General features: G+C 43.2%; 1 protein-coding gene across 1 annotated transcript; it reads right to left on the bottom strand.

Annotated features, from left to right (window-relative positions):
- Positions 1 to 439: 439 nt before the first annotated feature.
- Positions 440 to 21,003, bottom strand: ASB2 (ankyrin repeat and SOCS box containing 2). Its single transcript, XM_033173401.1, has 7 exons — positions 20,710 to 21,003; positions 14,038 to 14,301; positions 11,567 to 11,627; positions 8,609 to 8,847; positions 4,077 to 4,638; positions 1,312 to 1,465; positions 440 to 1,016 (listed from the first exon to the last, which is right to left on the bottom strand). The coding sequence occupies exons 2-7, from the start codon at positions 14,256 to 14,258 to the stop codon at positions 880 to 882; spliced, it is 1,374 nt and encodes a 457-aa protein (XP_033029292.1). The 5' UTR covers positions 14,259 to 14,301; positions 20,710 to 21,003; the 3' UTR covers positions 440 to 879.
- Between the last annotated feature and the right edge of the window lie 3,489 nt (positions 21,004 to 24,492).

Genomic DNA, 24,492 nt, shown 5'->3' with positions numbered 1-24,492 from the left:
CACACTTGGTTAAGTCTTTGTTTAATTTTAATTGGGGTCACAATTTTTTTTTTACTAGATTCAGTATTTACTAAATGACTAACGTGGGAACAAAAATAATTGTCAAAAACTTTTATCACTAAGGAAAAAAGTCAACTATATATCCCGAAAGGCCAACTAAACTACACGAAAATGTGAGGTGGTATCAAATGAGACAGAAATAGCAGCCAGAAGGTTTGATCAATCCTGCAAACTAAACTAAACTGCAGCTCAACTAATGAATTGAAACATACTGAAATGTGGGCATTTTAGATCTTTGCATTAGATTGAGATGCTTTTGAGTATAGGACCATTCCAAAAATACATTTGCTGTCCATGTGAGCAATCCTGATTGCTTCTGGTGTGCAACCAGTTATGCAGACAAATACAATGTGTGAACTGGCAGATGATGAATATAGTAGACAATAATTCATGTGATTGCCACAGGTGCAAAAACAAAATAAAATGCCACTACATTTATTAAAATTGTGTGGGATCATCTGGTTTATACATTACATTTGTCTGTGTGAGAGAGCATACTTAGAGATTGCTTGCTTCTTGTGAACTCTTTCATATTCTCCTTACATGTGATACTGAGGTGTTTAGAAATCTTAATGTTTCTCTCTACAAAATAGCATAGCACTTTCTTGCCATGTGCTACCAGTGTCTTTTATCCCAACTTCTTCACTTATTTCCTATACTTATTTATACTGTTGGATTTGCCTTTTCTGCAATTCTGATTTTCCGATATCCTTTTTCCTTCTTACATAGCAAAGCCGGCCTTTTCTTCCATTATCTCAGTCTGTCTCCATCTTGTGGCTGTCACTCTAGGAAATGATTGACTGCCAAGTTCACCTTAGGTCAGCGAGTATAATCATATTGTAAATAGCGCATCAGTCTCCCTGGAAGAGGCAAAGTGTCAATAAGAGAAATACGGCTCTTCCCAATCAGACTTCGAATTTTGATCCGGCAGAGGTGAGCAAGTGGCCTTGGTGGCTCTGGAAAAGATAATATATGTAGGGTAAGTGAGTGAGCAAGCAAAAATACATTTTTATGCTGCTTTTTGGGGCCTGAAATAGTCACCAGAGAGTGTTATGATTTTTTTTTACAGAAGCAAATGTCTTCACTAATTAGTTTTTTGAAGTTTCCAAACTTAAATCCTTCAATAAAAAACCCCCAGGGTGGTTTGCATAGTTTAGTCTCAGGCTCTCACTCCCCCCGCCTCTTCTGGTGAAGGAGGAGTTTGAAAACTTTAGTTTCTATTTTAGATTACTCAGAATTATTTTAACTAACCTGCTTTGTATTTAATGTTAGCCCAGTCTTCATAACTGTCAATGTGCTCCTTGAGCCGGGAACAAAGTTGCACATTGCCCACATAATCCAGAAGAACATCGATAATAGGCCCAGCCCAACGACACATTTCTGGAGTTGATACCATTTCACAAAACTGGGGCAAAAACAAGATATATAAAATTCGTTATTGTAGAAGAACAGCAACAGACACCCCAGCCCACCCTTTCCCCAAATCCAAAGTAGACCACTAGCAGACAACATGCAAAAGAGGTGGTGGAAGGTCATGAACTTTGCAGGGAGAGCTCAAATTTACAACAGATTCACCTGGTTGCCTTACAATCAAGATGCGGGAAAGCAGGTCGCAGAATCCTTGACCCTATCATTTAAAGTTAGAGGTGGGGACAATGCATTCTGAATGCTTGCATTCAGCATAAAGCTACAGGGAACCAGGCAGAGGGCCTTCTCGGTAGTGGCGCCTGCCCTGTGGAATGCCCTCCCATCAGATGTCAAGGAGATAAACAACTATCTGACTTTTAGAAGACAACTGAAGGCAGCCCAGTTTTTAATGTTTGATGTTTTGTTGCTTTTTATATATTCTGTTGGGAGCCACCCAGAGTGGCTGGGGAAACCCAGCCACATGGGTGGGGCATAAATATATTATTATTGTTATTGTTATTGTTATTGTTATTGTTATTGTTACCATTCCTGCATGTAGCAAGCAATCATACTGTGGAGAAATATTCAACTTGGCCCGCTCTTTGATGTGCTTGTTTACATCATGATCAGAGCTTTCAAAACTATGACCACATATATCCTGAAGTGGTAAAATCTAGAATTCTACCACCTCAATTTGTGTGCTGTGCAGATCAACTCTAAAATGTGGCCCTTCATGGGCAGCCTTTGACAGTGGCTGTAAGTTCCTGTTTTGTATGTCTGGTCATAGGAAACTCTGAAATGCATAGCCTAAATAGCTTTTTGTTCCTTGTCCTTCATTCCATTCAGGAATGAGGAACTTGTGGCCCTCCACATGTTGTTTGATCCCAGCCCACATCAGCCCAAGCCAGCAAGGCCAAAGGGAACTGTAGTCCACCCACCTGGAATGCCTCAGTTTCCCCATCCCTGTTTCTGCTGCATAGTTCTAACACTATGATTTGTCCACATGCATTCATAATGGATTCATAATGGAAAATGCAAGGCTGCAGAAAATCTGAACATTGCATATATGCCTGGCACATTGCAGCACCCAACTCCAAACAACATGAGAAAATATTGTTCTAGATATTAAATTCCATATTAACAGAAGCATCTCCCAATAAGATTGCCCTGAAAGTAAAATAAGTATTCTCCAGATGTATAACGAATCACGCTGCTGCTAGCAGCTCTTACTTCACTCTCTGTGAAATAGTTTAAATGCCCTCTAGTGGCGTTCAGATAAATTACTTCTCAAGGTTACATCCTAGCAAACTCATCCCCCAAATGCCTATTTTACTTTAGCCCAAAACAGCACTATTTCTCCACTGGAGGGAAGTATAGGCAAGCTTCGGTAAGCCCCAGTGTTTGCAGAGGTACAAACAACTTCAGAAAATAGTGTCCTGGAAGAGGGCATGGCTATCTGGTTGGAACTCTTGAACAGTAATATTTCACACTGCAACATTTTGCTGCAGGCCCCACTTCTAAGACAGGCAACTCTGATTTAGGTGTGCCCGAATGATGCACAATTGCATGCATGCAGATGGTTGCCTGTATGCTATTAACATTGCCCATTTCTCATTTATTTATTTATTTATTTGTTTATTTATTTAATTTGTATGCTGCCCTTCCTGAAGGAGTCCAGGGCAGCAAAACGTCCACATTTTTTAAAGAAACAAAAATATATCTAAAACAGTTAAAACTTTATAAAAACAGTTACAATTCAAAACATTATTTCAGCCACTGATCTCAGATTTTGCCCTGAACTTCAGCTACCAAATGCCTAGGTAAGCAGGAATGGTTTCTGCTTCCACCTCTCTGGGCATGTGATTATTTCAAGATGTTTTGGTCTTAGAAATTTATTTACAGTGCTTAGGACCTCACTTATCTCCATCATAATCCTGTGAAGTTGGTAAGATTATTATTATTTATTAAATTCATATACCGCCCTTCATCCGGACATCACAGGCTGGGTTACAACATAAAAACACAAAATAGCAGATGGACAGATGTTGCATTCAGTTACCATCGTTAAACAAAATTTTTTATTCAATAGGAAATATGGGTGGCTGACTCGAGAAATATATATATATATATATATACGCTATCTAATATGAGTCCATAATAAGTTTCAAAAACATCTGACACCCAGCAGTTTGGGAGTTTTATCAAGTATCATTGATTTTTCTATGTTGCCTTTCCCCCCGTAGGATTATGCTGTTCAGCCAATTACTCAGCTAGCTCTCTGCTTTATTATCACCCAGACTGCTAATGGTTCTCTCGAATTTCAGAGCGAGGCATTCCCAGACCTACTTTACATACTTCAAACCAGTTTTCCCCATTCTACTGCCCTCCAAATGTTTTGGACTGCCATTCCCATCATCCCTAACCATTACCCATGCAGACTGGCGCTAATGGGAACTATAGTCCCAATCATGCAGAGGGCACTGGATTGAAGAAGGCTGCTTTAGAATGAAAAAGCTGGTGACTGGACCTGAAGCCTTTCCTAAGGAAAGGCCGTAACCACAGCTCCTCCAAATGTCATAGAAAATATGAGCTAGTAAGGGTAGACTCACCTGTACAATGCTCTGCTCTTTATTCACCTGGGGATCATGATACCTGTCTCTCTTAGCCTCAATGGGAGGATGAGGGCCACACCCATACTGACATTTAAAGCAGGAGATGGCATCGCAGCCTAGATCCATCAAAAATTTCAGCAGAGCAAGATACTTCATCGAGAACATGATGGTAGCAGGGAAGGTCGTTGGATGGGAAGCCACGTAGGCATCAATATTGGCTCCATAGTCAATAAGCAGCTTCATCATCTTCATGCAGCCATGGCGGATGGAGATGAGCAGGGGGTTGATGAGGTCGACATTGGGATTGGCCCCAGCCTCAAGCAGCAGCTGAGCAGCTTCAACGTTGTTGTTAAAAACTGAGAAGTAGAGGACAGTGGTGCGCCTGTCCTCGTAGAGCCGCGAGCGCTCAGGAGAGAGAGTGAAATTCACGTCAAAGCCAGCCTCAACCAGCTCTTCCAAGACATCGTCACGGTTGCATTCAGCTGCCAAATGCAGAGGGCTGATTCCACTGCGTTTGGTTCTAGTGCGGCTGGTGACCGGGAGCAGCATTTTCACAATCCTAGCAGAAATGAATCAAGGGCCAGACGTGAGCTTAAGCTTGCTTTTCTAGCAAAGTTATTGTTTCTATAGCAGTATCTGGGTGTCCCGTTATGATAGGCGCTGCAGGCATATATAACAGCAGTGAAATCATCTCTGCCCTCAGATTGCTTATGATTTATTAAGGCAAGGGGAGAGAGGTGGCCACAGCACCTGAGGAATGATCTTGAATGCTAAGGCTGGGTACAGGTGGTATTTTTCCTTAGCCTTGAAGACAAGGCTAAAATACATACGGATAAAAGCAACCAAAAGCCCAAAATTGTACAATGAAAAATTCTTATCATGCTCATCCAACACCACAACCGGAAGGACAAGTCTTTCTCTGTGCCACTGAAAGATTAGCACCACAGCAAAGGCCAACTTAACTACCAAAGGCCTGGGTAAATAAACAATGACAGCCTGGTTCTTTAAAGAGCAACAGTGGAGGTGTACACAAGGTGCATTTCCCAGGGGAGATCGCTGCACAAATCGGGGCTACCACTGAAAAGGCCTGTTCTTGTGTAGCCAAACTCCATACCAACCTCGGATAACTTTATTGAATAAAACTAAGCTGTTCCATCCCAGCTTGCAACTCCCCTTTCTTCTGTTTTCAGTTCTTATATCCTATGCTTTTCTTAAAGTGGCACTCTTTCTGAATGAGATCTATAAACTATATTGATATAGGCCGCCGTGGTGAATGGTTTCCCCCTGATATTCCTTACATTGCATGAACATTGTCTTTGGTTTTTATGGAGTGAGGCATGTAATTTCACAATGTGGACTGAAACAGCTCATCTGGTCCACAGTGCTCAAGAGTGGGATGGGCAGACAGGCAGCATGAGTGGTTCTATCAGAAACATTCTTGAGCAAATCAGTTTGAGACAGGCCTATGGCATGAAGAAGTTCAACATGTGCAGTTAAAGTAGAGGAAAGGTCTAGGCAACAGCTGGAACAGGATCACTAGTGGAAAAGTCCATGGAACAACAGCTACCAGCCTGCCTTGCATTATCCATGCTCTCGAGACATTATGCCCTCATCAGAAGAAAATAATCAAAGCCACAGGAGGAAATTCATGTGCAGATGATTTCTCAAAGCAGAAAGGCTGACCTCACACAGCAGTGATGCTCCCTGGAAGGCGGGAAGCCTGGGTGCTGTTTAGCTGGCAAACATCCACCACTAACAACTGCTTTGTAATAGCCATAATAGCTGAAAAGTCACACACAGTGCCGAAATGAGAGTTTGCCAAGCACTAGCATTAGTCATCCTGGATTCTACTGGGATTTATTAACATTTAAGGGTTGAGATTATTCTGCTGCTCAAGCAAGCTTCTTAGAGCTGGGTTAAAGAGGAACGGCAGGCTTTGTTTTCAGTAAGGGACCGATACCTTGTTGAACATAAAGAAGCATAACCTTTATGGGTATTAAAGAACCTGATCAAATGCAGCTCTGAAACAGAGCAAGCCATGTTCTTTTGGGTGTAAATCTAAACTAAATTATGGGAGGCAACTAGATGGGGTAGGATGGAAGGGTCAACATCAAAGAACCTTCAGATTACCACCAACACTTATCCACCTGGTTTGTGAAGAAAGGTGCTCGTGAGGAGAGGTTGTTTTAATTAGTTGCTCCTTGTGCCGCTGTGGTGCAATTTTTTAAAGGAATGATCTAGGTCAGGGATGGGGAACCTGTGGCTCTCCAGATGTTGTTGGACTCCAACTCCCATTTACCTTAGCCAGCATGGCCAGTGGTTAGAGATGATGGGAGCTGAGGTCCAGCAACATCTGGACTTCATCCCTTGATCTGAAAGGAAATTCATGCAACTCTAAGAATAACAAGAGAAGAGTATTACACCAACAAAGTCTAAGGAGAATCCTTCCAGCATGACTGTCACTGCTGTGTAAAGAATATACATAAGTTGCTTCTCGGTTGCTGGATGTTGGAGAGACGGATGGTTCAGTACATATCTTAAAAGCCAACACTATGCAAAAGCTTGGCCTACGGTATAGGTCAATCCCTTCCCCAAGACTTGTAGTGGATAATTATGAAATTAGAAAGCTAATCTATAGCCCTGAATAATGCCAAAACAAAATACAGTTTAAAAGGCATTTGTCAAGTAGACTATGCAAACACATCTTCCTCTGTAAACAAGCATGGCACTAGAAGTTGCAAACTTACATTATCTTATTCAGGACTAATTCATACAGCTCTTCTCCCAAACTAGATTGCACTGTGCATATGGTTCCTAAATCAGGGCAATCTGACTCATCTTTACAAACCATGGCTTGTTAAGCCACAACAAACCATCCTGGCATGAGTTTAGCAGTGGCAATTTGTGCTTGTGAGGAAGAGCTATTCAGGCAATCGATTCAGCACTGCACAACACCAGCATAGAGTTTGGATTTGGATTTGATATCCTGCTTTTCACTACCCGAAGGAGTCTCAAAGCAGCTAACATTCTCCTTTCCCTTCCTCCCCCACAACAAACACTCTGTGAGGTGAGTGGGGCTGAGAGACTTCAAAGAAGTGTGGCTAGCCCAAGGTCACCCAGCAGCTGCATGTGGAGGAGCGGAGACACGAACCCGGTTCCCCAGATAACGAGTCTACTGCTCTTAACCACTACACCACACTGGGTCACACACCACACTGGCTCTAGAGTGATCATGTGAATCATCCCTTAGGAATTCCTAGTTATCATGACTGCCTGTCTGCTCCTTTTTACTCTGATCCTGCTGTCGGGTTTGCTTCTTAATATTCTCCTTCTCTGCCAGCTACTTGATAGGTTCATCATACTGTTCATCAGGTCCCACTCTTCTAAGTCTCATACCGCTAATAAAGAACGTAATAAATACTATATCTATTAATACTATATCTAGAAAGGAATAAATTCCAACCACTTCACAGCTACAAATATTCATGATCGTATGAGTTAAAGAATATGCCCCTAAGGTCATGGAGTTGACAAGATACAGTTTCACATTAGCCTTCCAAACAGGGTGAGAGCATTAAGTACAATAAACAAACGTCAAGCAACAAGAGTTTTTAAAAAATAGAAACAATCCCCTTGGCCCTTTTCATATTATGGAGGCTTCGTGTCCTGGCAGTGAGTCTGAATGCAGAATTCCTGCAGAATTATGTATTAAATCCACATGCTTAGAAAGAGAGGTCACCGCGAAGAGTGTTGTTATTCAGAATACCAAAGGGATTAAAATGACTGGCCATGCGGGGGCAAAGTTTGCCACTTGGATAAATATTTTGTCCAAGCAGCTAAAGATGGGAAGCTCTTTAATACTTTCACCTTGAAACCTTTTAACAAGTGCTTGATCTTTAACTATTCAGAAACATTGGGTCTTCAACCTAATTCTGATCTCATGTATCAATGCAGTTTTACGCTGACAGAGCTTTGCAAAGTAAAAGAATCTACTTTTTAAATTTTATTTTCGGCAGAGCTGAGTCTAATAACTTACTTGCAATGAAGATGTTTGGTTATTACCGGTACATTTCAACCAGCTTCTCAACCACACATCAGCCTGTGTGATTTTAGCAAGTGAAGTCTTTGGATCTATTTATTTTTGATTATACATGACAGATGGTCACCCAACCTCTGCTTAAAACTTTCCAAGGCAGCTTAGAAATATTTCAAACAAACAAACAAATAAAACAATAACCCCTCCAATCACAGAGGATAAACTGTGCATTAGATGTGAGATTACTGGAAGAAAATGATGGCAGAGAAAATGCCTTCTTAGAAGGCAACATGTCCCCAGGGCAAACTCATATTCTAAACAGAACAACTTGTTTTGGATCTTGTCTGTAGTACATTCATTGCTACCCAAATCCCCATGATAACTGTGGATTCACATACATAAGCTTATATGGTGTTTTTTTAAAGAACCCCTGTTTACCTTTATGCAGAACTACCCAAATCTGTCAACAACCCTCAGGAATAAAGTAACTTACTCATAATAGCCTCTTTTGGAGGCCACGTGAATAGGCAAGAGGCCATTCTTGTTGGTTTTGTTAGCATCGGCTCCTTGGGACAAGAGAAACTCTACAATCTCATCATGTCCATTTTTACAAGCTTCAAAAAGGGCAGACGCTTTGTCACTGGCCTGGGTATTGATGTCAGCACCTGCAAATGAAAGAAATATAAAGCAAGGCTCACTTTTGGAACATCTGGAAATCAACAGCATATTTCTCTATGCAGTGCTGGATTTAAGTATAAGATAAAGAAGCTATAGCTTAGGGTCCCACTCTCTTGGGGCCCCCCCAAAAAAATTAAAGGAAAAAAAAACCTGGATGTACATTTCCAAAATATAAGATAAAAAAACAGTTGCATTTCACTATTAATATGCTTCTTCTTAATTGTATTTCAGTTCAACAATTACTTTGATAAAATACATATTTTGTTATGTGCGAATGGTTTTAGATACCTATTAGGTCCATAAATTACCATGTAGCCTATATTGAACACAAAAAACAGTGACAATTTGTTGTTGACAAAGGACAGCTGGACTTTTAAAGGGCCCTATTACCTTCAATAGCTTAGGGCCTCATCAAACCTAAATTTCAATGCCTGAAATTTAGGTAACAAAAGAGGGCCTTAAGACTTGTATATGCCAATGAGGTGGCACAAACCACATAAGTGCAGGGTTTTCAATACACACTTGTATTCAGGCATCATGCTTATCGCAATGAAGGTTGCAATGACATGCCCTTGCCATGACATGCCCTTCAGAGGAGGGGGCCCTGACACAATGAATTTAGCAGCCATTATGATCAGGGCTCCCTATCTCCATCAGAAGTAGATTTCTAGGGATGTGCATTCTAAAACAAACTAGCAATTAGAGAAAGGAGTCTTGCTCATTTCCTCTTAGTTATAAAAATGAATGGGAATTCAAACAAATGAGATCTGATGGGGCAGGGGGTGGGGAACCATTTGGTTCGTATTAGCTTCAGTTGTTTCTATTGGGATGAAAAATGGAAACTGTCTGGGACAGCCTGTACAGGTCAGAGAAAGATTACAGGGAGAAAAAGCAGTGAAAAAATATACAGTGGTGCTTATAAAATGTCCTATTTCTCTGAAATTTGGCAGGTCAGATCCTTTTAGCTACATCTTCTTTTCGAAACAATGGGCAGCTTAAAGGATGTGTGCCCTTTTAAATTAAACATCAACCCCTTTCCCCACCTGTCTGAAATGTGGCAAGGGTGATGCTTTGAATGAGTAGTAGAATTCCTGAAGAGGTTGTGTTATTTGGATTAAAAACACCAACATCTTTCTGGCAACAAAAGACTCACTAGGTCTTGCCTTGAAATCAACTGTGGAATCATGAATGGAAACAGTCGGATTAAGAATAACCTGAATTATTTATGAAAACAAATGAAAAGCAAATGAATGAATAGCAGAACAAATGGAACTTCTAAGAACAAAATACAGTGGAGTAATTAAAAGTTTAAAAACTTGCACACCCTCTACACCCTCTATACGTTCACATTCAGTGTAAAATGAGACAGGACGTACCCACTGCTTCCCTTTGCGACACAATTTCCCTCTCTGTAATGTGTATTAGATGAATACACATAACACGAATAAGCCATTCTATAATGTCTATTTAGACATATGTGTCTCTGACTTCATTGGGGCTTACTCCTAGGGCTGCCATACGACAGGAATTTCTGGACATAGCTGGGAAGTGTTGATTCTTTGGCGAATTTCAAAAAGAAAAATAGCTCCAAAACTTTGGCCAAAAGAGAGAGAGAGAGAGAGAAGCTCAACAACTGTTGTGTCCGGATTTTCACTTTTTGAAATATGGAAACTCTACTTACTCCTAGGTAAGTGTTTGCGGAATTTCAACCTTAGTCCCGTACTAGGAAATTCTAATGTGCCAGAATTCTATTTGCTTGATTACAAAAACCACCCACACTTAGTTTGGGAGTAAGCTCCACTGAACAGGGTGAGATTTGCTTCCAAACAGACATGGGTCGGAATCGGTTGCACAAGAAGAAAAACTTGCTCCTTTGCGGCAAAGTCTTTCCATTGCATTTGAAGCTTTAATGTACTTTCAACTGTAACTAGGAAGACAACTGCGAAGCCCAACATGGGGCTACTTCTAAATGAGGGAGAGAAACGGAATCTTTATTTTATGACAAGCACTGCGCATTGTACAGATGCAATCAAGTTATTATAGGTGTTCGCAGAGGGGCTTTAAAAGCTTGGAATAGTAGTGCAGTTTTATTGTATATTCCTGTTGCGATTATTATGTTTTATCCATGGGAAATGAAAACCAAGCTCAGTCACTCTTCAATTTCCCCTTAACCGTTCAGTCCCATATGCACCAACTACCCCTCTTTACCAGGGACAACCCCCTCATTGTTGTCCCTGTCTCTGGTAAAGGACTGTTTTTATTCTGCCCCCCCCTCCTTTTTTGCCTCTTGGAGAAATGCTAAGTCTCTGTAAGATACGTCTGAGAGGAGGACAAGTAGTACCTGAAACAAAAGTTGGCAACTTATTTTCATATACAAAGAGTCCTCCTGTTCAGGGTCCCTGCCAGCCAGCAAGCCATGGATAAATACTGTACAGTGGTACCTCGCAAGACGAATGCCTCGCACAACGAAAAACTCGCTAGACGAAAGGGTTTTTCGATTTTTTAGGTGGCTCGCAAGACGAATTTTTCTATGGACGAGACCTGCAAAACGAAAACATTCGTCTTGCATTTGTCTTGCGCGGTACCACTGTAAGAAGAAGCGCGTCGGCGGAACCTGAAACGGAGCGGCTCCTCCTCGTTGTCTTCGCCGCGGCTCTCGGAGGGATTGCTAGCTCCAAATCTCCCTCTGGGCATCTTCCCTCCGGCGTGTGAATTCCTCCATGAAGCCCCGCGCGCTCCCAGCAAGCAGCTGCAACCTCCGCCCCCCACCTACAGTATTTGTTCGTGCACGCGTCTCCCAGCGCAGCTGTGGACAATGCTTGCAGGAGGCTGAGCTGCAGGAGAAGGGAGGAAGAGGAGCGCATTCCTCGTGCCTCACTGGGCCTCCCCCTCGAAACTTGGGACAGGCGCTCGGCCAGCTTCTCCCTTCCCTCCCTTCCTCCCGTTGAGCCGCGATGATACAACCCTCTCTCCGCCATTGTAAGTGCCTCTTTTGTTTCCTTGCGGAAGGCAGGCTGGCAGGTCGAGCCTCCGCTACTGGAAAATAACCCCGCCACGCCCCACCCCACGGGCCGGGGTGTGACTCCAGGTTCCTTCCTTGCTGGGGTGGCCGTTGTGGTGGGAGCAGGAGGGGTAAAGTGGGGCGGGGAGCTCCCCACTTGCTAACTCCCGCTCAAGTTGTTTGCACCCCTGACACTCAAAAGCACGTCCCCTCCCGCATCAAAGAATCTGGGCGCTGGGAGTTGCAGCGCGGCGTGAACTACTCTTCCCAGGGTCCTTTTTAGGGGTGCATGCACTCTGACTGTGCTCTTTTCCGCCCCGCCGCCTGAGGGGATGCGGCAGCAGCTGAGGCGGGAGAAGCAGGCACAGCTCCGCTGCTCTTCCCTCCCTCCCTCCGGCTCCACCTTCCCAGTCAGGACGCGGCAGCCTCTTTCCCGCCCCGCCGCCTAAGGGGAGAAGCAGAGCAAAGCTGGGAGTCGCTGCTGCTGCTGCCGGCAACAGGCAGCAGCCCCGACTTTTTATGCCCATAGGAACGCATTAATTCAATTTCAATGCATTCCTATGGGAAACCGTGCTTCGCAAGATGAAATTATCGCAAAACGAAAGGACTCGTGGAACGAATTAATTTCGTCTTGTGAGGTACCACTGTACTATACTATACTATACTATACTATACTATACTATACTATACTAGCTGTACCCAGCCACGCGTTGCTGTGGCTCATTTGGTTCAATTGAAAAGGAAGATAGAAAAGAGAAAGTGCACGTTTGTAATTCTGTGGAGATATCGCCTCCCTTCCCACAGCTTTCCCCGTTGAACTCCCGTCTGCCTCCTCTCCCAGCGGAGAGGCTCCATGGTCTTCCTCCCTCAGAAACGGCTCTTCTGTCAAAACTGATGGCTCCGCCCCCCGCGCGCACACAATGGACATTCCTGTAAAAGTGCTGGCTCCGCCCCCACGCAGATGGCCGATGAAATTACCGTGTGCTGCTTCTGCGTCCAGCAGATGGCACTATTTTTGCCAAAAATCAATTTTTTTACCTGTCACAGGTGTGACATTTATGTAATATTTTTACATAAAAACACGGCAGGAATGGAACCCAACGTTTTGTCAAAATTTCAAAGTGATCAGTCAAGGACTTTCTGAGATCTTAGATTAGTAACAAATGAACATTTACATTTTTATTTATATAGACTATACTATACTATACTATACTATACTATACTATACTATACTATATTCAGCAGCCCACCAGGTGCCTGTAGAAAACCCACAAGTAGGAGATGAGCAAAAGAGCCCTCTCCCCTCCTGTGGTTTCCAACAACTGGAATTCTGAGGAAGAAGAAGAAGAGGAGGAGGAGGAGTTTGGATTTGATATCCCACTTTATCACTACCCGAAGGAGTCTCCAAGCGGCTAACATTCTCCTTTCCCTTCCTCCCCCACAACAAACACTCTGTGAGGTGAGTGGGGCTGAGAGACTTCAGAGAAGTGTGACTAGCCCAAGGTCACCCAGCAGCTGCATGTGGAGGAGCGGAGATGCAAACCCGGTTCCCCAGATTACGAGTCCACCGCTCTTAACCACTACACCACACTGGCTCTCATTATTGCTTCCAACTGTGGAGGCAGAGTATAACCGTTGTGGTTTGTAGCCATTGATAGCATTATCCTCCATAAATTAATCTAATGCTCTTTCAAGGGCATCCAAGTTGGCAGCCATCACTTCTTCTTGCGGGAGCAAATTCCATACTTTAACTAGGTACCGTGTGAAATATTTTCTTTTGCCTGTTCTGAATTTTCCAGTATGCAGCTTCACTAGATATGTCCCCGAGTCCTCGTGTTTTGCAAGAGAGAGAAAACCTGTTTCCCCACCAACTCTCTCCAGATGCATTGTTCAATAAACTTCCATGGTGTCCCCTGTTACTCCCCTTTCCTCATAGGGGACTTGCTCCAACCCCTTGATAATTTTGGTTGTCTTTTTCTGGAACTTTCCCAACTATAGAAATAGAATATGCTTTCTGGGCATATTGTGAGGTGTCTTTGTGGTCTATCTCCAGCCTGGTTACTAGTCAGGGCAGGACTTGCATAGCCTCAGAGCGGCAACCGTATCAGGCAACAGAGCCAGAGTTAACATCTAACCCACCTAAGACAAATGTTTAGGACTGGGTTGCAGGACATGCAGTGAATTTACAGAAGGAAGGGGTGGGGTATTTTTGTGGGTTTTTTTTTCTTTCCTTGCTCCCTTACCTTTGCCAAGGGTAAAGATAGAAATTATGGCAGTTAGGGTCGTTGTGGGTCGGCGTGGTTGTCTTCTGTGTAGTTGTTTGCTCTGCAGGGTCTTCCGTCAGGCTTTGCTCGATGGCCAACTGAATGAGCTCATCTTCGCTCATACTGCTATAGAGGCTGTAGTCCTCATGTCCTAGAGCTCCCGCCTGCGAATTCCTGGCCACCGTGACCTGTGTCGCCATCTTCCGCTTCCCTGTTAAGTCGGAAAGAGATGGCTCCAAACACCTGGAATGCACAGAATTGAGACTTAGGCTGTGTCCAGACGGGGGGCGGCAAACTGGCCATGTGGATCTGATATTCCTGTGTGCATGACTGGCAGGCGATCGATCGCACACTCCCCCTTTTCCCCCAGTCATGGTTGGAGCTCCACCACTTGCCATCCACACCAGTGGGTGGAGCTTCACAAAATGTTTCTGGTTTTTTTTAAATAATATTTATTAAACAATTTTTATAACAACAACAAAAACAATTCAAACAAACTACATAAAAAAGAAAAAATACAAAAAACTACAAAAACAACCTCTATTTTCCTCACATCTTAATCGGACTTCCTCCTGTCTCCTCCTTCTGCGTCCTTTGCAAATATCTTAAGTAACTTCCCATTTAAACTATATCTATCCTTCTTCTAATAACAACAATTATCATTATCTTCTCTTATCCCTTACTCAATACTATATCTATATATCAATTTCTATCTCTATCTCTACATCTTACCTCAATCTTAAATCCAAATCATTTACCTCATCTTTAATTCTACAGCCTATCCTTTTCCCCCCAAAGAATATTACAATATTCTTTTAAATACAATTTAAATTTTCCCCATTCTTTTTCCACCGCGTCGTCTCTCTGGTCACGGATTCTCCCGGTCATTTCTGCAAGCTCCATATAGTCCATCATTTTCATCTGCCATTCTTCTATAGTAGGCAATTGTTCCGTCTTCCAGTTCTTAGCTATTAAAACTCGAGCTGCTGTTGTGGCATACAAAACTAAATTTCTATCACATTTTGGAATGTCCTTTCCTAAAATACCCAATAAAAAGGCCTCTGGTTTTTTCTTGAAGGTATTTTTCAACACTTTTTTCATTTCATTATATATCTTCTCCCAATATTCTCTTACCTTAGGGCACAACCACCACATATGAAAAAATGTTCCTTCTGTTTGCTTACACTTCCAACATTTGTTGCTTAAACCATGATGAATTTTAGCTAGTTTTACAGGAGTTAAGTACCACCTGTATATCATCTTTACATAATGTTCTCTCTCAATAAACTGCATGCTGTGAATTTTACAAAATGTTTCTGGGCTGTGTGATGCTGTTGCCCTTCTGCCACTCCTCCCTTTTTCTTTCCTTTCCAAAAAATTAATTAATTAATTAATTTTACGATTTTCAATTTTATACATGTCAATAATTTTATAATCATTTTTACATTTTAAAACTTGACTTCCTTCCCCCTCTTTCTGCGGTTCCTTAAATTTATTTTTAGTATTTTCTGCATATCCAAATTAACTTAATTTACTCATTTATTCATCTACTTTAAATATAAACTTTTAAAACTGCAGGTTATTACAATAATCCTGCCAATGTTCTTATCTGTTTACAATTTATTTGTAAATGTTCAATAAACCATTTCCATTATTTTATAAAAAGTTTGCTATCTTGATTTTTGTTATTTTTCTGGTATGTTTTGCCATTTCTGCATACTCCACAAGTTTTTGTATCCATTCTTCTTTTGCTGGGACTTCTTCTTTCCATTTTTGGGCAAGTAACATTCTTGCCACTATAGTTGCATACATGAATAAATTTCTATATAGTTTGGGTAGTTCTGTCCCTATAATTCCCTTTCATTTTCCATTCTGGGCATCCACGCAGGTACAATAAGTTTGCAAGAGCACAAGAGCAGAGGTTATAAAAATTGTCTACAAGGGAGAAAATGGAGGGTTATGCTGGCTGCTTTCCTTCAACGTAACCCCACTTTCCACACACACGCGGAAGTCTGTTCATATATAAATTGGGGTTGGAGAGGTGACGCCTTATAGAATCACATTGTAGAGTTGAAAGGGACCCTGTGGGTCATCTAGTTCAACCCCCTGCAATGCAAGAAATATGCAGCTGTCCCATGTGGGGATCGAACCTGCAACCTTGGCGTTATGAGTACCACGCTCTGACCAACTGAGCTTTAAAAAAGCAGCTTTTCAAGGAGCACCTCTCCTTCGTGTTCACTCAAAAAGCTTTGCCGTTTTGCGCAATTTTCTTTCTGCCCTCACTTCTAGTAGCAAAACCAAACTAAGGGTGAGGTAGGACCTTTTTTTTAATCACTGAAAGTTGATTATTCCCAGTAGTTGGTGTTAAGTTTCAGGCCATTTTATGTTTCTTTGCAAAACCAAAAAGAGACTCTTGCTAGAGTTGTCACGTACCAGCTCTCCCCTCCTACCTCCCAGGTCCTCCTTTCCTGAGTTGTGTCACCCTTTAAAAATACTCCATTAGAGATCAGGTTGCAACTTGACATTTGCCAAGTATTTCATATGACACATAAAGGAAAATAAACAGCTCACAGGAGGTCACTGTGTGAGGAGGAGCATTGCAGGGAAGAACATTTCCTTCAGGAGGGCACCGCGTGAATCACCATGGGTGTTTGTAACAGTACTAAGACAATTGTCTGGATATGCTGGAAGATGGTTCAAAGTCCTGTACACACACACACACACACCATGGCAGCCATTTTGTTTTCTAAGCTTCTGAGGTCAATATACTGACTGTTCACAATGAGGTAAAGCTGAACTCACGCTGAATTTTTAAGTCAACTCCCGTTGCCTGGGGTGCTGTCCAAATTTCACCCTCTCTGCTCTTAGCATATAAACCAGCTAACCAGTTTGATACAAACTGGCCACTGGCACACAGACAGAAAGAAGCAATTGCTAGAAACAGTTCCACCATGGAGCTGCCAGATCCCAGGAGGGTCTTACCTTCCACCTGACGGCCATTTCACACATTACCCTGAGGGAAACCTGAGTATACCCAAGAGAGAGCTGCCGCCGTCATGGTTCCCCTGTGGAGTGTATGCATATGGCACACGCGTCTGCCACATTGGACACTTTTTTCAAAGAGGGCCAGATTTGATGAAGTGAAGGGCCGTGGGCGCTGACCAAAGGGCCAACAGTTGTTGAGTTTCTTTTAGGATTGAAGTTGTTGAGCTTTTTTAGGGTTGGAGTTGTTGAGTTTCTTTTAGGATTGAACTTGTTGAAGGATTTTTACCCCAGGAAATAAACTGCCACAGGCACCGGATTAAACCAACCGGCAGGCCGGATTAGGCCCCCAAAACGAACTTTGGACATGCCTGCAACATAAGGCAGCCCCAAGGCAGACACTGGTGTAACAACTTCAGAGAAGTTTGCCAGAGCTGCATTTTCACACTTGCATTTGGCTATCTTTGAACATGTATCTAGATTTCCCCAATCTCATGTCTTGCTGTGGAACAGAAGAGAGAGGAATCAGTCAAATTATTGGGATTTGCTTCCTCAACTCAGCTACCTGCCTCACGGCCATGTGTTAAGTGCAAAGCCTTCTATCAGCTGTAGGGTTGCCATATGTCCGGAATTTTGGGGAAACGTCCTGCTTTGAGGGGACAGCACCCCCATCTGGGATGATTTTGCATTTTGGATTAAATGTCTGTGTTTGAGGTTTTTATTTTATTGTTTTTTAATGTTTTATTTTTTAAAATATTTTTTGTGGGGGACGTGCATGCTCAGAAGGCGCTGTGCCCCAGAACAGAAAGCGCACATCAGATGGCCTGGAGCGGCCTGCCGGGGGTCACGCTAGGTCTGGTGTTGTTCCTGGCTGCCACCAGGCCTTGCACGGCTTTCCCAGGGCCGTGTTAGACCTCGTGGTGCTCCCAGCGGTCACTAGGCCTTGTACGTCATCCCCAGGGCTACTCAGCCTCCCATCATGAGCAGGAGGCCGAAGACAATAAAAGTAAGAAAGGGGAGGGAAGAACGGGGAGCAGGCGGGTGAGGAAGGGGTTAGTGGCAGGGAGGGGGCGAGCGAGGGAGATGTGAGATGGCAGGGTGCCCCAATAGCGGGTGTGTGTGTGTGTCTGGGTTTTTGATTGCCAGAATATGGCAACCCTAATCCGGTGATCTTTATCAGACTTCCTCGACCTGGTGCCCTCAGGATGTCTTAGTTCTCCTCATCCCTGATCTTTGGCCAGGCTTGCTAGAGCTGTTGGGGGTTGTAGTCCAAAACATCTAGAGGGCACCAGGGTGGGGAAGTCTGATCTAAATGTTATGACAAGAGCCCAACTTTAACAAAACAAAAATACAGCTCTGGGTCGTTCTGTGAAAAAGGAACCTGGGAACTGAAATGGAGAAGTCCTTCAGTGAATGGTATTTCCCCTAACTGAACTCGCAGGAACCTGAGGACAAAGGAGTCAGGGCCAGACTCCTGACCTTTCTTGATTTGCAGACGGGCTAAGGGTATCCTGCCCATTAAATCGGATTTCAAATCAGCTTTTAACTAGGTTGTTGGCAGAATCCCTCTTTTTATCATTAACCCATATCAGAGATGTCTCCCGGTGGCTTCTGGTGACTACAGCCCTTTTTGATATTCTCCAGGCCACATGCTCAATTACATGAGAAGAGAGGCAGGATTACAGCTACTGGCCATGCCCTTTATCAGCATGTGGCTGCTGCTCCTTTCCCCCTTATCTATGTACATCAGGTGGAATGTGAGAAGGGTCTCTTCACATGAGCAGCTGTAGACATGTAAGGCTCAGGAAACCTGGGTTCTGATTAGCAGTAAAAAGCCTACATCAGCCTTCACCAACCTGGTGCTCTCTTGGAGTGCAGCTCACATCAGCTCCAGGCAGCATGGAGGATAGTCAAGGGTGACCAACAGTCCAGTAATCTTCTTTGGGTCATGGGAGCTCCAATGCATTGCATGGACACAGAGAGAGAGAGCTACCACAACTAGAATGTCTTCTGTGTCCACATACCCTCCAACATGTAGAGTTTCAAAACCAGGACGCATGTCTTCCTGTCTGTACAAGAGTCACATGACCCATGATCGATCATGGAGCCCCCAAGATGCACATTGGGGGGGCATGCTTTCATGGCATCCAAAAACATGTGTCTTGGGATGCCAGGCTAGAACGTGGCCCTGCAAAAAGTGCTTTTTGGGGTGAGATCTCGGTGCAAAATCTCACGAGAACACGGTGCCCAAAATAGCAACCGTGTGCTCGGGGGGGGGGGGGACATGATGGGACACTTGCAGGCTATGTGTTCATTTCACCAAAGGATTAAATGTGCAAATATATTTTACAATAATGAAATACACATACATTCCTTTCAGAGGCAGGGGGGCAGATTGGCCACCTATAAATTCTATCTCCTTGCGTTGGCGTTGTTGTTGTTGTTGTTTAAATGTTTTTCTTGGTTTAGCTCACCAGCTGCTTTTGTACAGTGGGAATCTTCTGCTTTGTTTGCCACAATTGCCTGTTGCAAGATCTGTAAATTTCCAGCCACCCGAATCCTAAACACGTATGATGGAACGTGCAGACCTTGAGAGCTAATATTTTTAGATCAGCTACATAGGATGTAGGTCAGGCAAATATATTTTTGCCACAACGATTACTGCAATCTGCTAAAGCACGGGAAACTAAGTTTCCAGATGATGAAACATTTCTGAGTAAATGAATCCCGCCAGCCCCCAGCTGTCTGGATACATCAAACTGTTTATGCCTTGGCACATCTTGGACGCCAACAACAACACTTCCATGCAATCGGACCGCTCACCCACCCCCGTATCTGTTATACTTTAGTCCTTACCATAAGTACCTAAGAAGAGCCTATTGGCTCAGGCCAGTGGGCCAACTAGCCCATCATCCTGTACTAACAGTTGCCAACCACATGCTTATATGGGAACCCACAAGCAAAATGTGAGCACAGAAGCACTCACTCCTCCTGCAGTTTCCAGCAACTGGTATTCAGGAGTATAATGCCTCCAACCGTGAAGAGCAAAGCCATCATCGCTAATAGTCATTGACAGTCTTTTCCTTCATGACTTTGTCTAATCCAAAATTGATAGCCATCACTGCCTCCTGTGGAAGCAAGTTCCATCGTTTAACTATGTGCTGCACATATGTCCTGAATCTTCCAACATTCAACATTCATACCACTTGGCATCCATCATCACAACTGTTGTATCTTGCCATAGCCATGGAAATAATAGAAACAATCTGGATGAAAGAAATGGTAACTTAAGATGGCTTTAGCATTTCCCTGTAGGGTCTGTTGAAAGATCAGGCACTACAGACATTCAGATTCCTCTTCTAATATCAATCACCTCTGCATATAATATTTCAGAAGTAAAGACATCATAACATTCCTTTCGAATGGATGCATATGCAGTGGTGGGGGAGTGATAAATTACATATTTACATTTTAGTGAACCACATAGGATCCAAAGTAAATTCTGTTTAAAAAGTCCTTTGTCTTCCAAGATTTCGTATGTGTAAGTCATTTCCCACAGTTAATTTAATGCATTCCTACATTTGGAGAAAGGAACGGTTATGCACATTGTAAGCAAATTACAGGTTCTGCACCCAACCAATACATTCAAAGCATGCATAACTGCATTACCTTATAGCTTCTGTAGCTAACAAAGTTTACCCCAAAGTGATTTTCCTTGGTGAACTCTTAATTCAGAAAATCCCCTTTCGGGTGCATCTCTCTCCCGTCTCTGTGTGTTGATAAACTGCAGAGCAGCTCTGAACTCTCTCCCTCTTTGAAGTGCGGAGTTTATTTCTGGATCACCCCATGATCGACGATTACAAGCCAAAATATAAGTTGCTCTGAATCTCAGATTTCCTGTGTGAAGTCTGTGGCAAAGCGACTTGTTCCCCTCTCCAGTTTTCTCCCTGCAGCATTATAATCTGTAGAACTTCGCTTTCTGCAACATCCCTTTCCGAAATGACATAAGCCTGACCTTTTTGTTACATCATTATTTATTTATTGCCCTGTACAAGTAAACCATATATGGCCATGTTGCTGAAAGTTGGAAAGCAGTTTACAATGGCCATGCAATCTTCAGATGACTATGGCCGGACTGATATTTTTCAAGGGTTGTTTTTAGCACATGTAATCTTATTTTTTTATCCCATACTTCCTCAAAGGAGTTCAGGGTTACACACACACACAGTTACACACACATCACATACACACTTTTTAAACCACCAAAACAACATTGCAAATTAAGCCATTCTGGGAGACACTGGCTTTGTTTTGCAAAATGGTAAGCCAAACTATGGCTTACCAAGACTGTGCAACTAGCATGCTGAGTCAAGTGATGGTTTGGTTTTGTGTGATGTACAAACCCAGGCTTATGGGAGAGCTTCCTACTCACTAACTATGAACTGTAGTAAAACAAAAACAAAAACAAAAACCTTTACCACAAACCTGGGTTCAGACCACTCACTAATTCATGGGAACAAAAAATAAACAAGCAAAAAACTTAAGGGATGAGCAAAATTTACACATTTGCATAGTCCCAGTAAACTACGGTTTGGCTTGAGTATCATACAAACCAGATCAGTGGAAAGCCGAAAGGTACCCAATGTGCTTCATGACCAGGCAAGGATTTGAACCTGAGTTTACCCACTTAAAGTCCAAGTGTCTGTCTACTATGCCATAGTTTAGCAGCTAACTTTTGTCACAAGTAAGGGAAATCCAAACAGGACAACCTGTTGCAAAGATGCTACATTCATTCTTTAGACATCAAAAGATGTAGGGTAGATGCTTGTGCCTGAACTGACTTCTTCCAGGGAGAGAATTAGGGTTCTGGGGGCAAACAGATGTGTTGCCTTGGCTGCTTTCCTGTCTTCAGTTACAGAGCCCGAGTCTCAGAGCGTTACGTATTTTGAAGATCAGCAATTTCACATTTGAGTTCTTTACAGTTGTGTACATACCACACCTTTAAAGCACATTTGAAGCACATTCTTTCCACCAGAGAATTCTGGGCACTGCAGTTTGTCAAGGGTTGCCAGGAATTATAACTATGTGAGGGTTAAACTACGATGCCCAGAATTCTTTGAGGGACAGAATGTGTTTCAGATATGCTTTGAAGGTATACACAGCCTAAGAATAGGCAAGCTGGAGACTTATTGATACTGCTATCCAGTGCTTTTTTTCTTTTTAAAAAATGTTTAGGGGTGTTGTTGTTCAGTCGTTCAGTCGTGTCCGACTCTTCGTGACCCCATGGACCAGAGCACACCAGGCACGCCTATCCTTCACTGCCTCTCGCGGTTTGGCCAAACTCATGTTAGTAGCTTCGAGAACACTGTCCAACCATCTCATCCTCTGTCGTCCCCTTCTCCTTGTGCCCTTCATGTTTAGGGGTAGGTACTCTCATTTTCCTACTCTGGAGGCCGAACTTAGATTCACAAAATGTTTAGGGGTATGCGTCCCCCTGCATCCCCCCAGAAAAAAGCACTGCTGCTATCAAAGGGTATTTGTCTTGGTGGCTGCAAGCTATGATCCAGGATCGGGGCAGCATCCCTCAGAAGATCAGCTGCTGGGAAACATAAGCAGGAAAGTGCTATCACACTCATGTTCTGTTTGTTGGCTTCCCATGGGCATTTGGTCAGCCACTATGGGAATAAGGAAATGCCTAGTGCTGCCTTCAACCACAGAGAGAAGATGGATAACTTGTTCTAAGTCAAAAGCAGAAGGTAATTGAGCTGCGTGACAGCCTCAAGCTGCAAGAAGCACACCAAATTGCCACAACTATGGTCTGTGATTTTCTAAAGAACCTTTGGACCACATCAGCGAAGCCAAGAGGGGGGTCTTGTCATCTGGGCAGCCCAGGACCTCCATACACACTGCCCAGGATTGCACCCCAGGGAAGTCACTTCAGTGCTGCTAACGCAGCAGTTTGATTTCACCGCTGAAGGAGCACTCCATTGTCTCTCAAGACAGATGGATGCCAACGATGGGAAACAGGAAGCTGGACTAGCTGAGCCTTTGCTCTGATCCACAGGGCTCTTCTAAAGTACGGGTGACTTGTTAATTATTGCATTGTCAAGAAACCCTAGAGCTGCATCTCTTGTCAGACGGGGACTCTGGTGGGACAAGGAAGGGACTTTAACCCTTTGTCCCCCTCTGTAATCCCATTCCTGATTAAAACATAGGAAACTTAACATGGAACTCGGAAAGATTGCAGTCTAAAGCTGCCATCTTTTAAACCTGGAGTAGGAGAGTGGAACCTCTGGCCCTGCAAATATTCCTGAACTACAACTCCCATCAGCCCCAGCAAGCATGGTCAATGAGCAGGGATGGTGGGAGAACATAAGAAGCTGATGCTGGATCAGGCCAATGGCCCATCTAGTTCAGAGTCCTGGGCTAGATCTACACTGACCTGTTTAACGTTATTTCCCCCTATTAGAATATTAGATATGTCGTTCTAAAACGTCACAGGGCATACTTGTTAGTTAAAATGTCTTTAACCTTATTTCTCCCTGTCCAATGTAAGTAATACCACACCATTTTCCAAAATGGTTTCTTTTCCTGCTGCTGGTCGCTGGTTGCTCTGCTCTGCCCTCTGGTGCCACATTTTAATTCTCCCTCCCTCGGTGTCCTTTGTTGCATGAACTGCAAAAGAGAACCGGGAAATGAAAACAATGAAATGAAAACAAACTGCTAGAAGAAGCAAAAGGCAGGAGGAGAAACTGAACACTGCCCCTCGAATACCTTTGGAGAGGGATAGGAGTTTGAATACAGTAAAAAAAAAAAAATAGGTAAAATGCTACAGAGACATATGGGCAGTATTTCACCGATATAGCTGCAGAAAATGATAAAAAAATAAGTGATTAAAAAAGACAAGGTAATAACGCTTTATGAATGTAAAAAGTAGGACTTCATGTGTCCATCTACATTATCAAACCCCTTCCTTAATGTTAAAAACCAAGAGTGTAGATCCGCCCCTACTTTCCCACTTCAGCAACATCTGGTGGGCCAAAGGTTCTTCACACTTACTATGTGCACTTACAGGGGACTTGTTGTTTAGTCATTTAGTCATGTCCGACTCTTCATGACCCCATGGACCAGAGCACGCCAGGCACTCCTGTCTTCCACTGCCTCCCGCAGTTTGGTCAGACTCGTGTTGGTAGCTTCAAGAACACTGTCCAACCATCAGGATCTGTCCTTCCAGTGAGCACTCAGGGCTGATTTCCTTCAGAATGGATAGGTTTGATCTTCTTGCAGTCCATGGGACTCTCAAGAGTCTCCTCCAGCACCATAATTCAAAAATTCAAAAGCATCAATTCTTCAGTGATCAGCCTTCTATATGGTCCATCTCTCACTTCCAGGGGAGTAAGAACCTTCAAATTCATTGACACTTACTTCAGAGTGGGTGTGCACAAGATTGTA

The sequence above is a fragment of the Lacerta agilis genome, chromosome 1, assembly GCF_009819535.1.
Source record: "Lacerta agilis isolate rLacAgi1 chromosome 1, rLacAgi1.pri, whole genome shotgun sequence".
Lineage (NCBI taxonomy): Eukaryota > Metazoa > Chordata > Lepidosauria > Squamata > Lacertidae > Lacerta > Lacerta agilis.
This window is presented reverse-complemented; position numbering and strand designations above follow the sequence as displayed.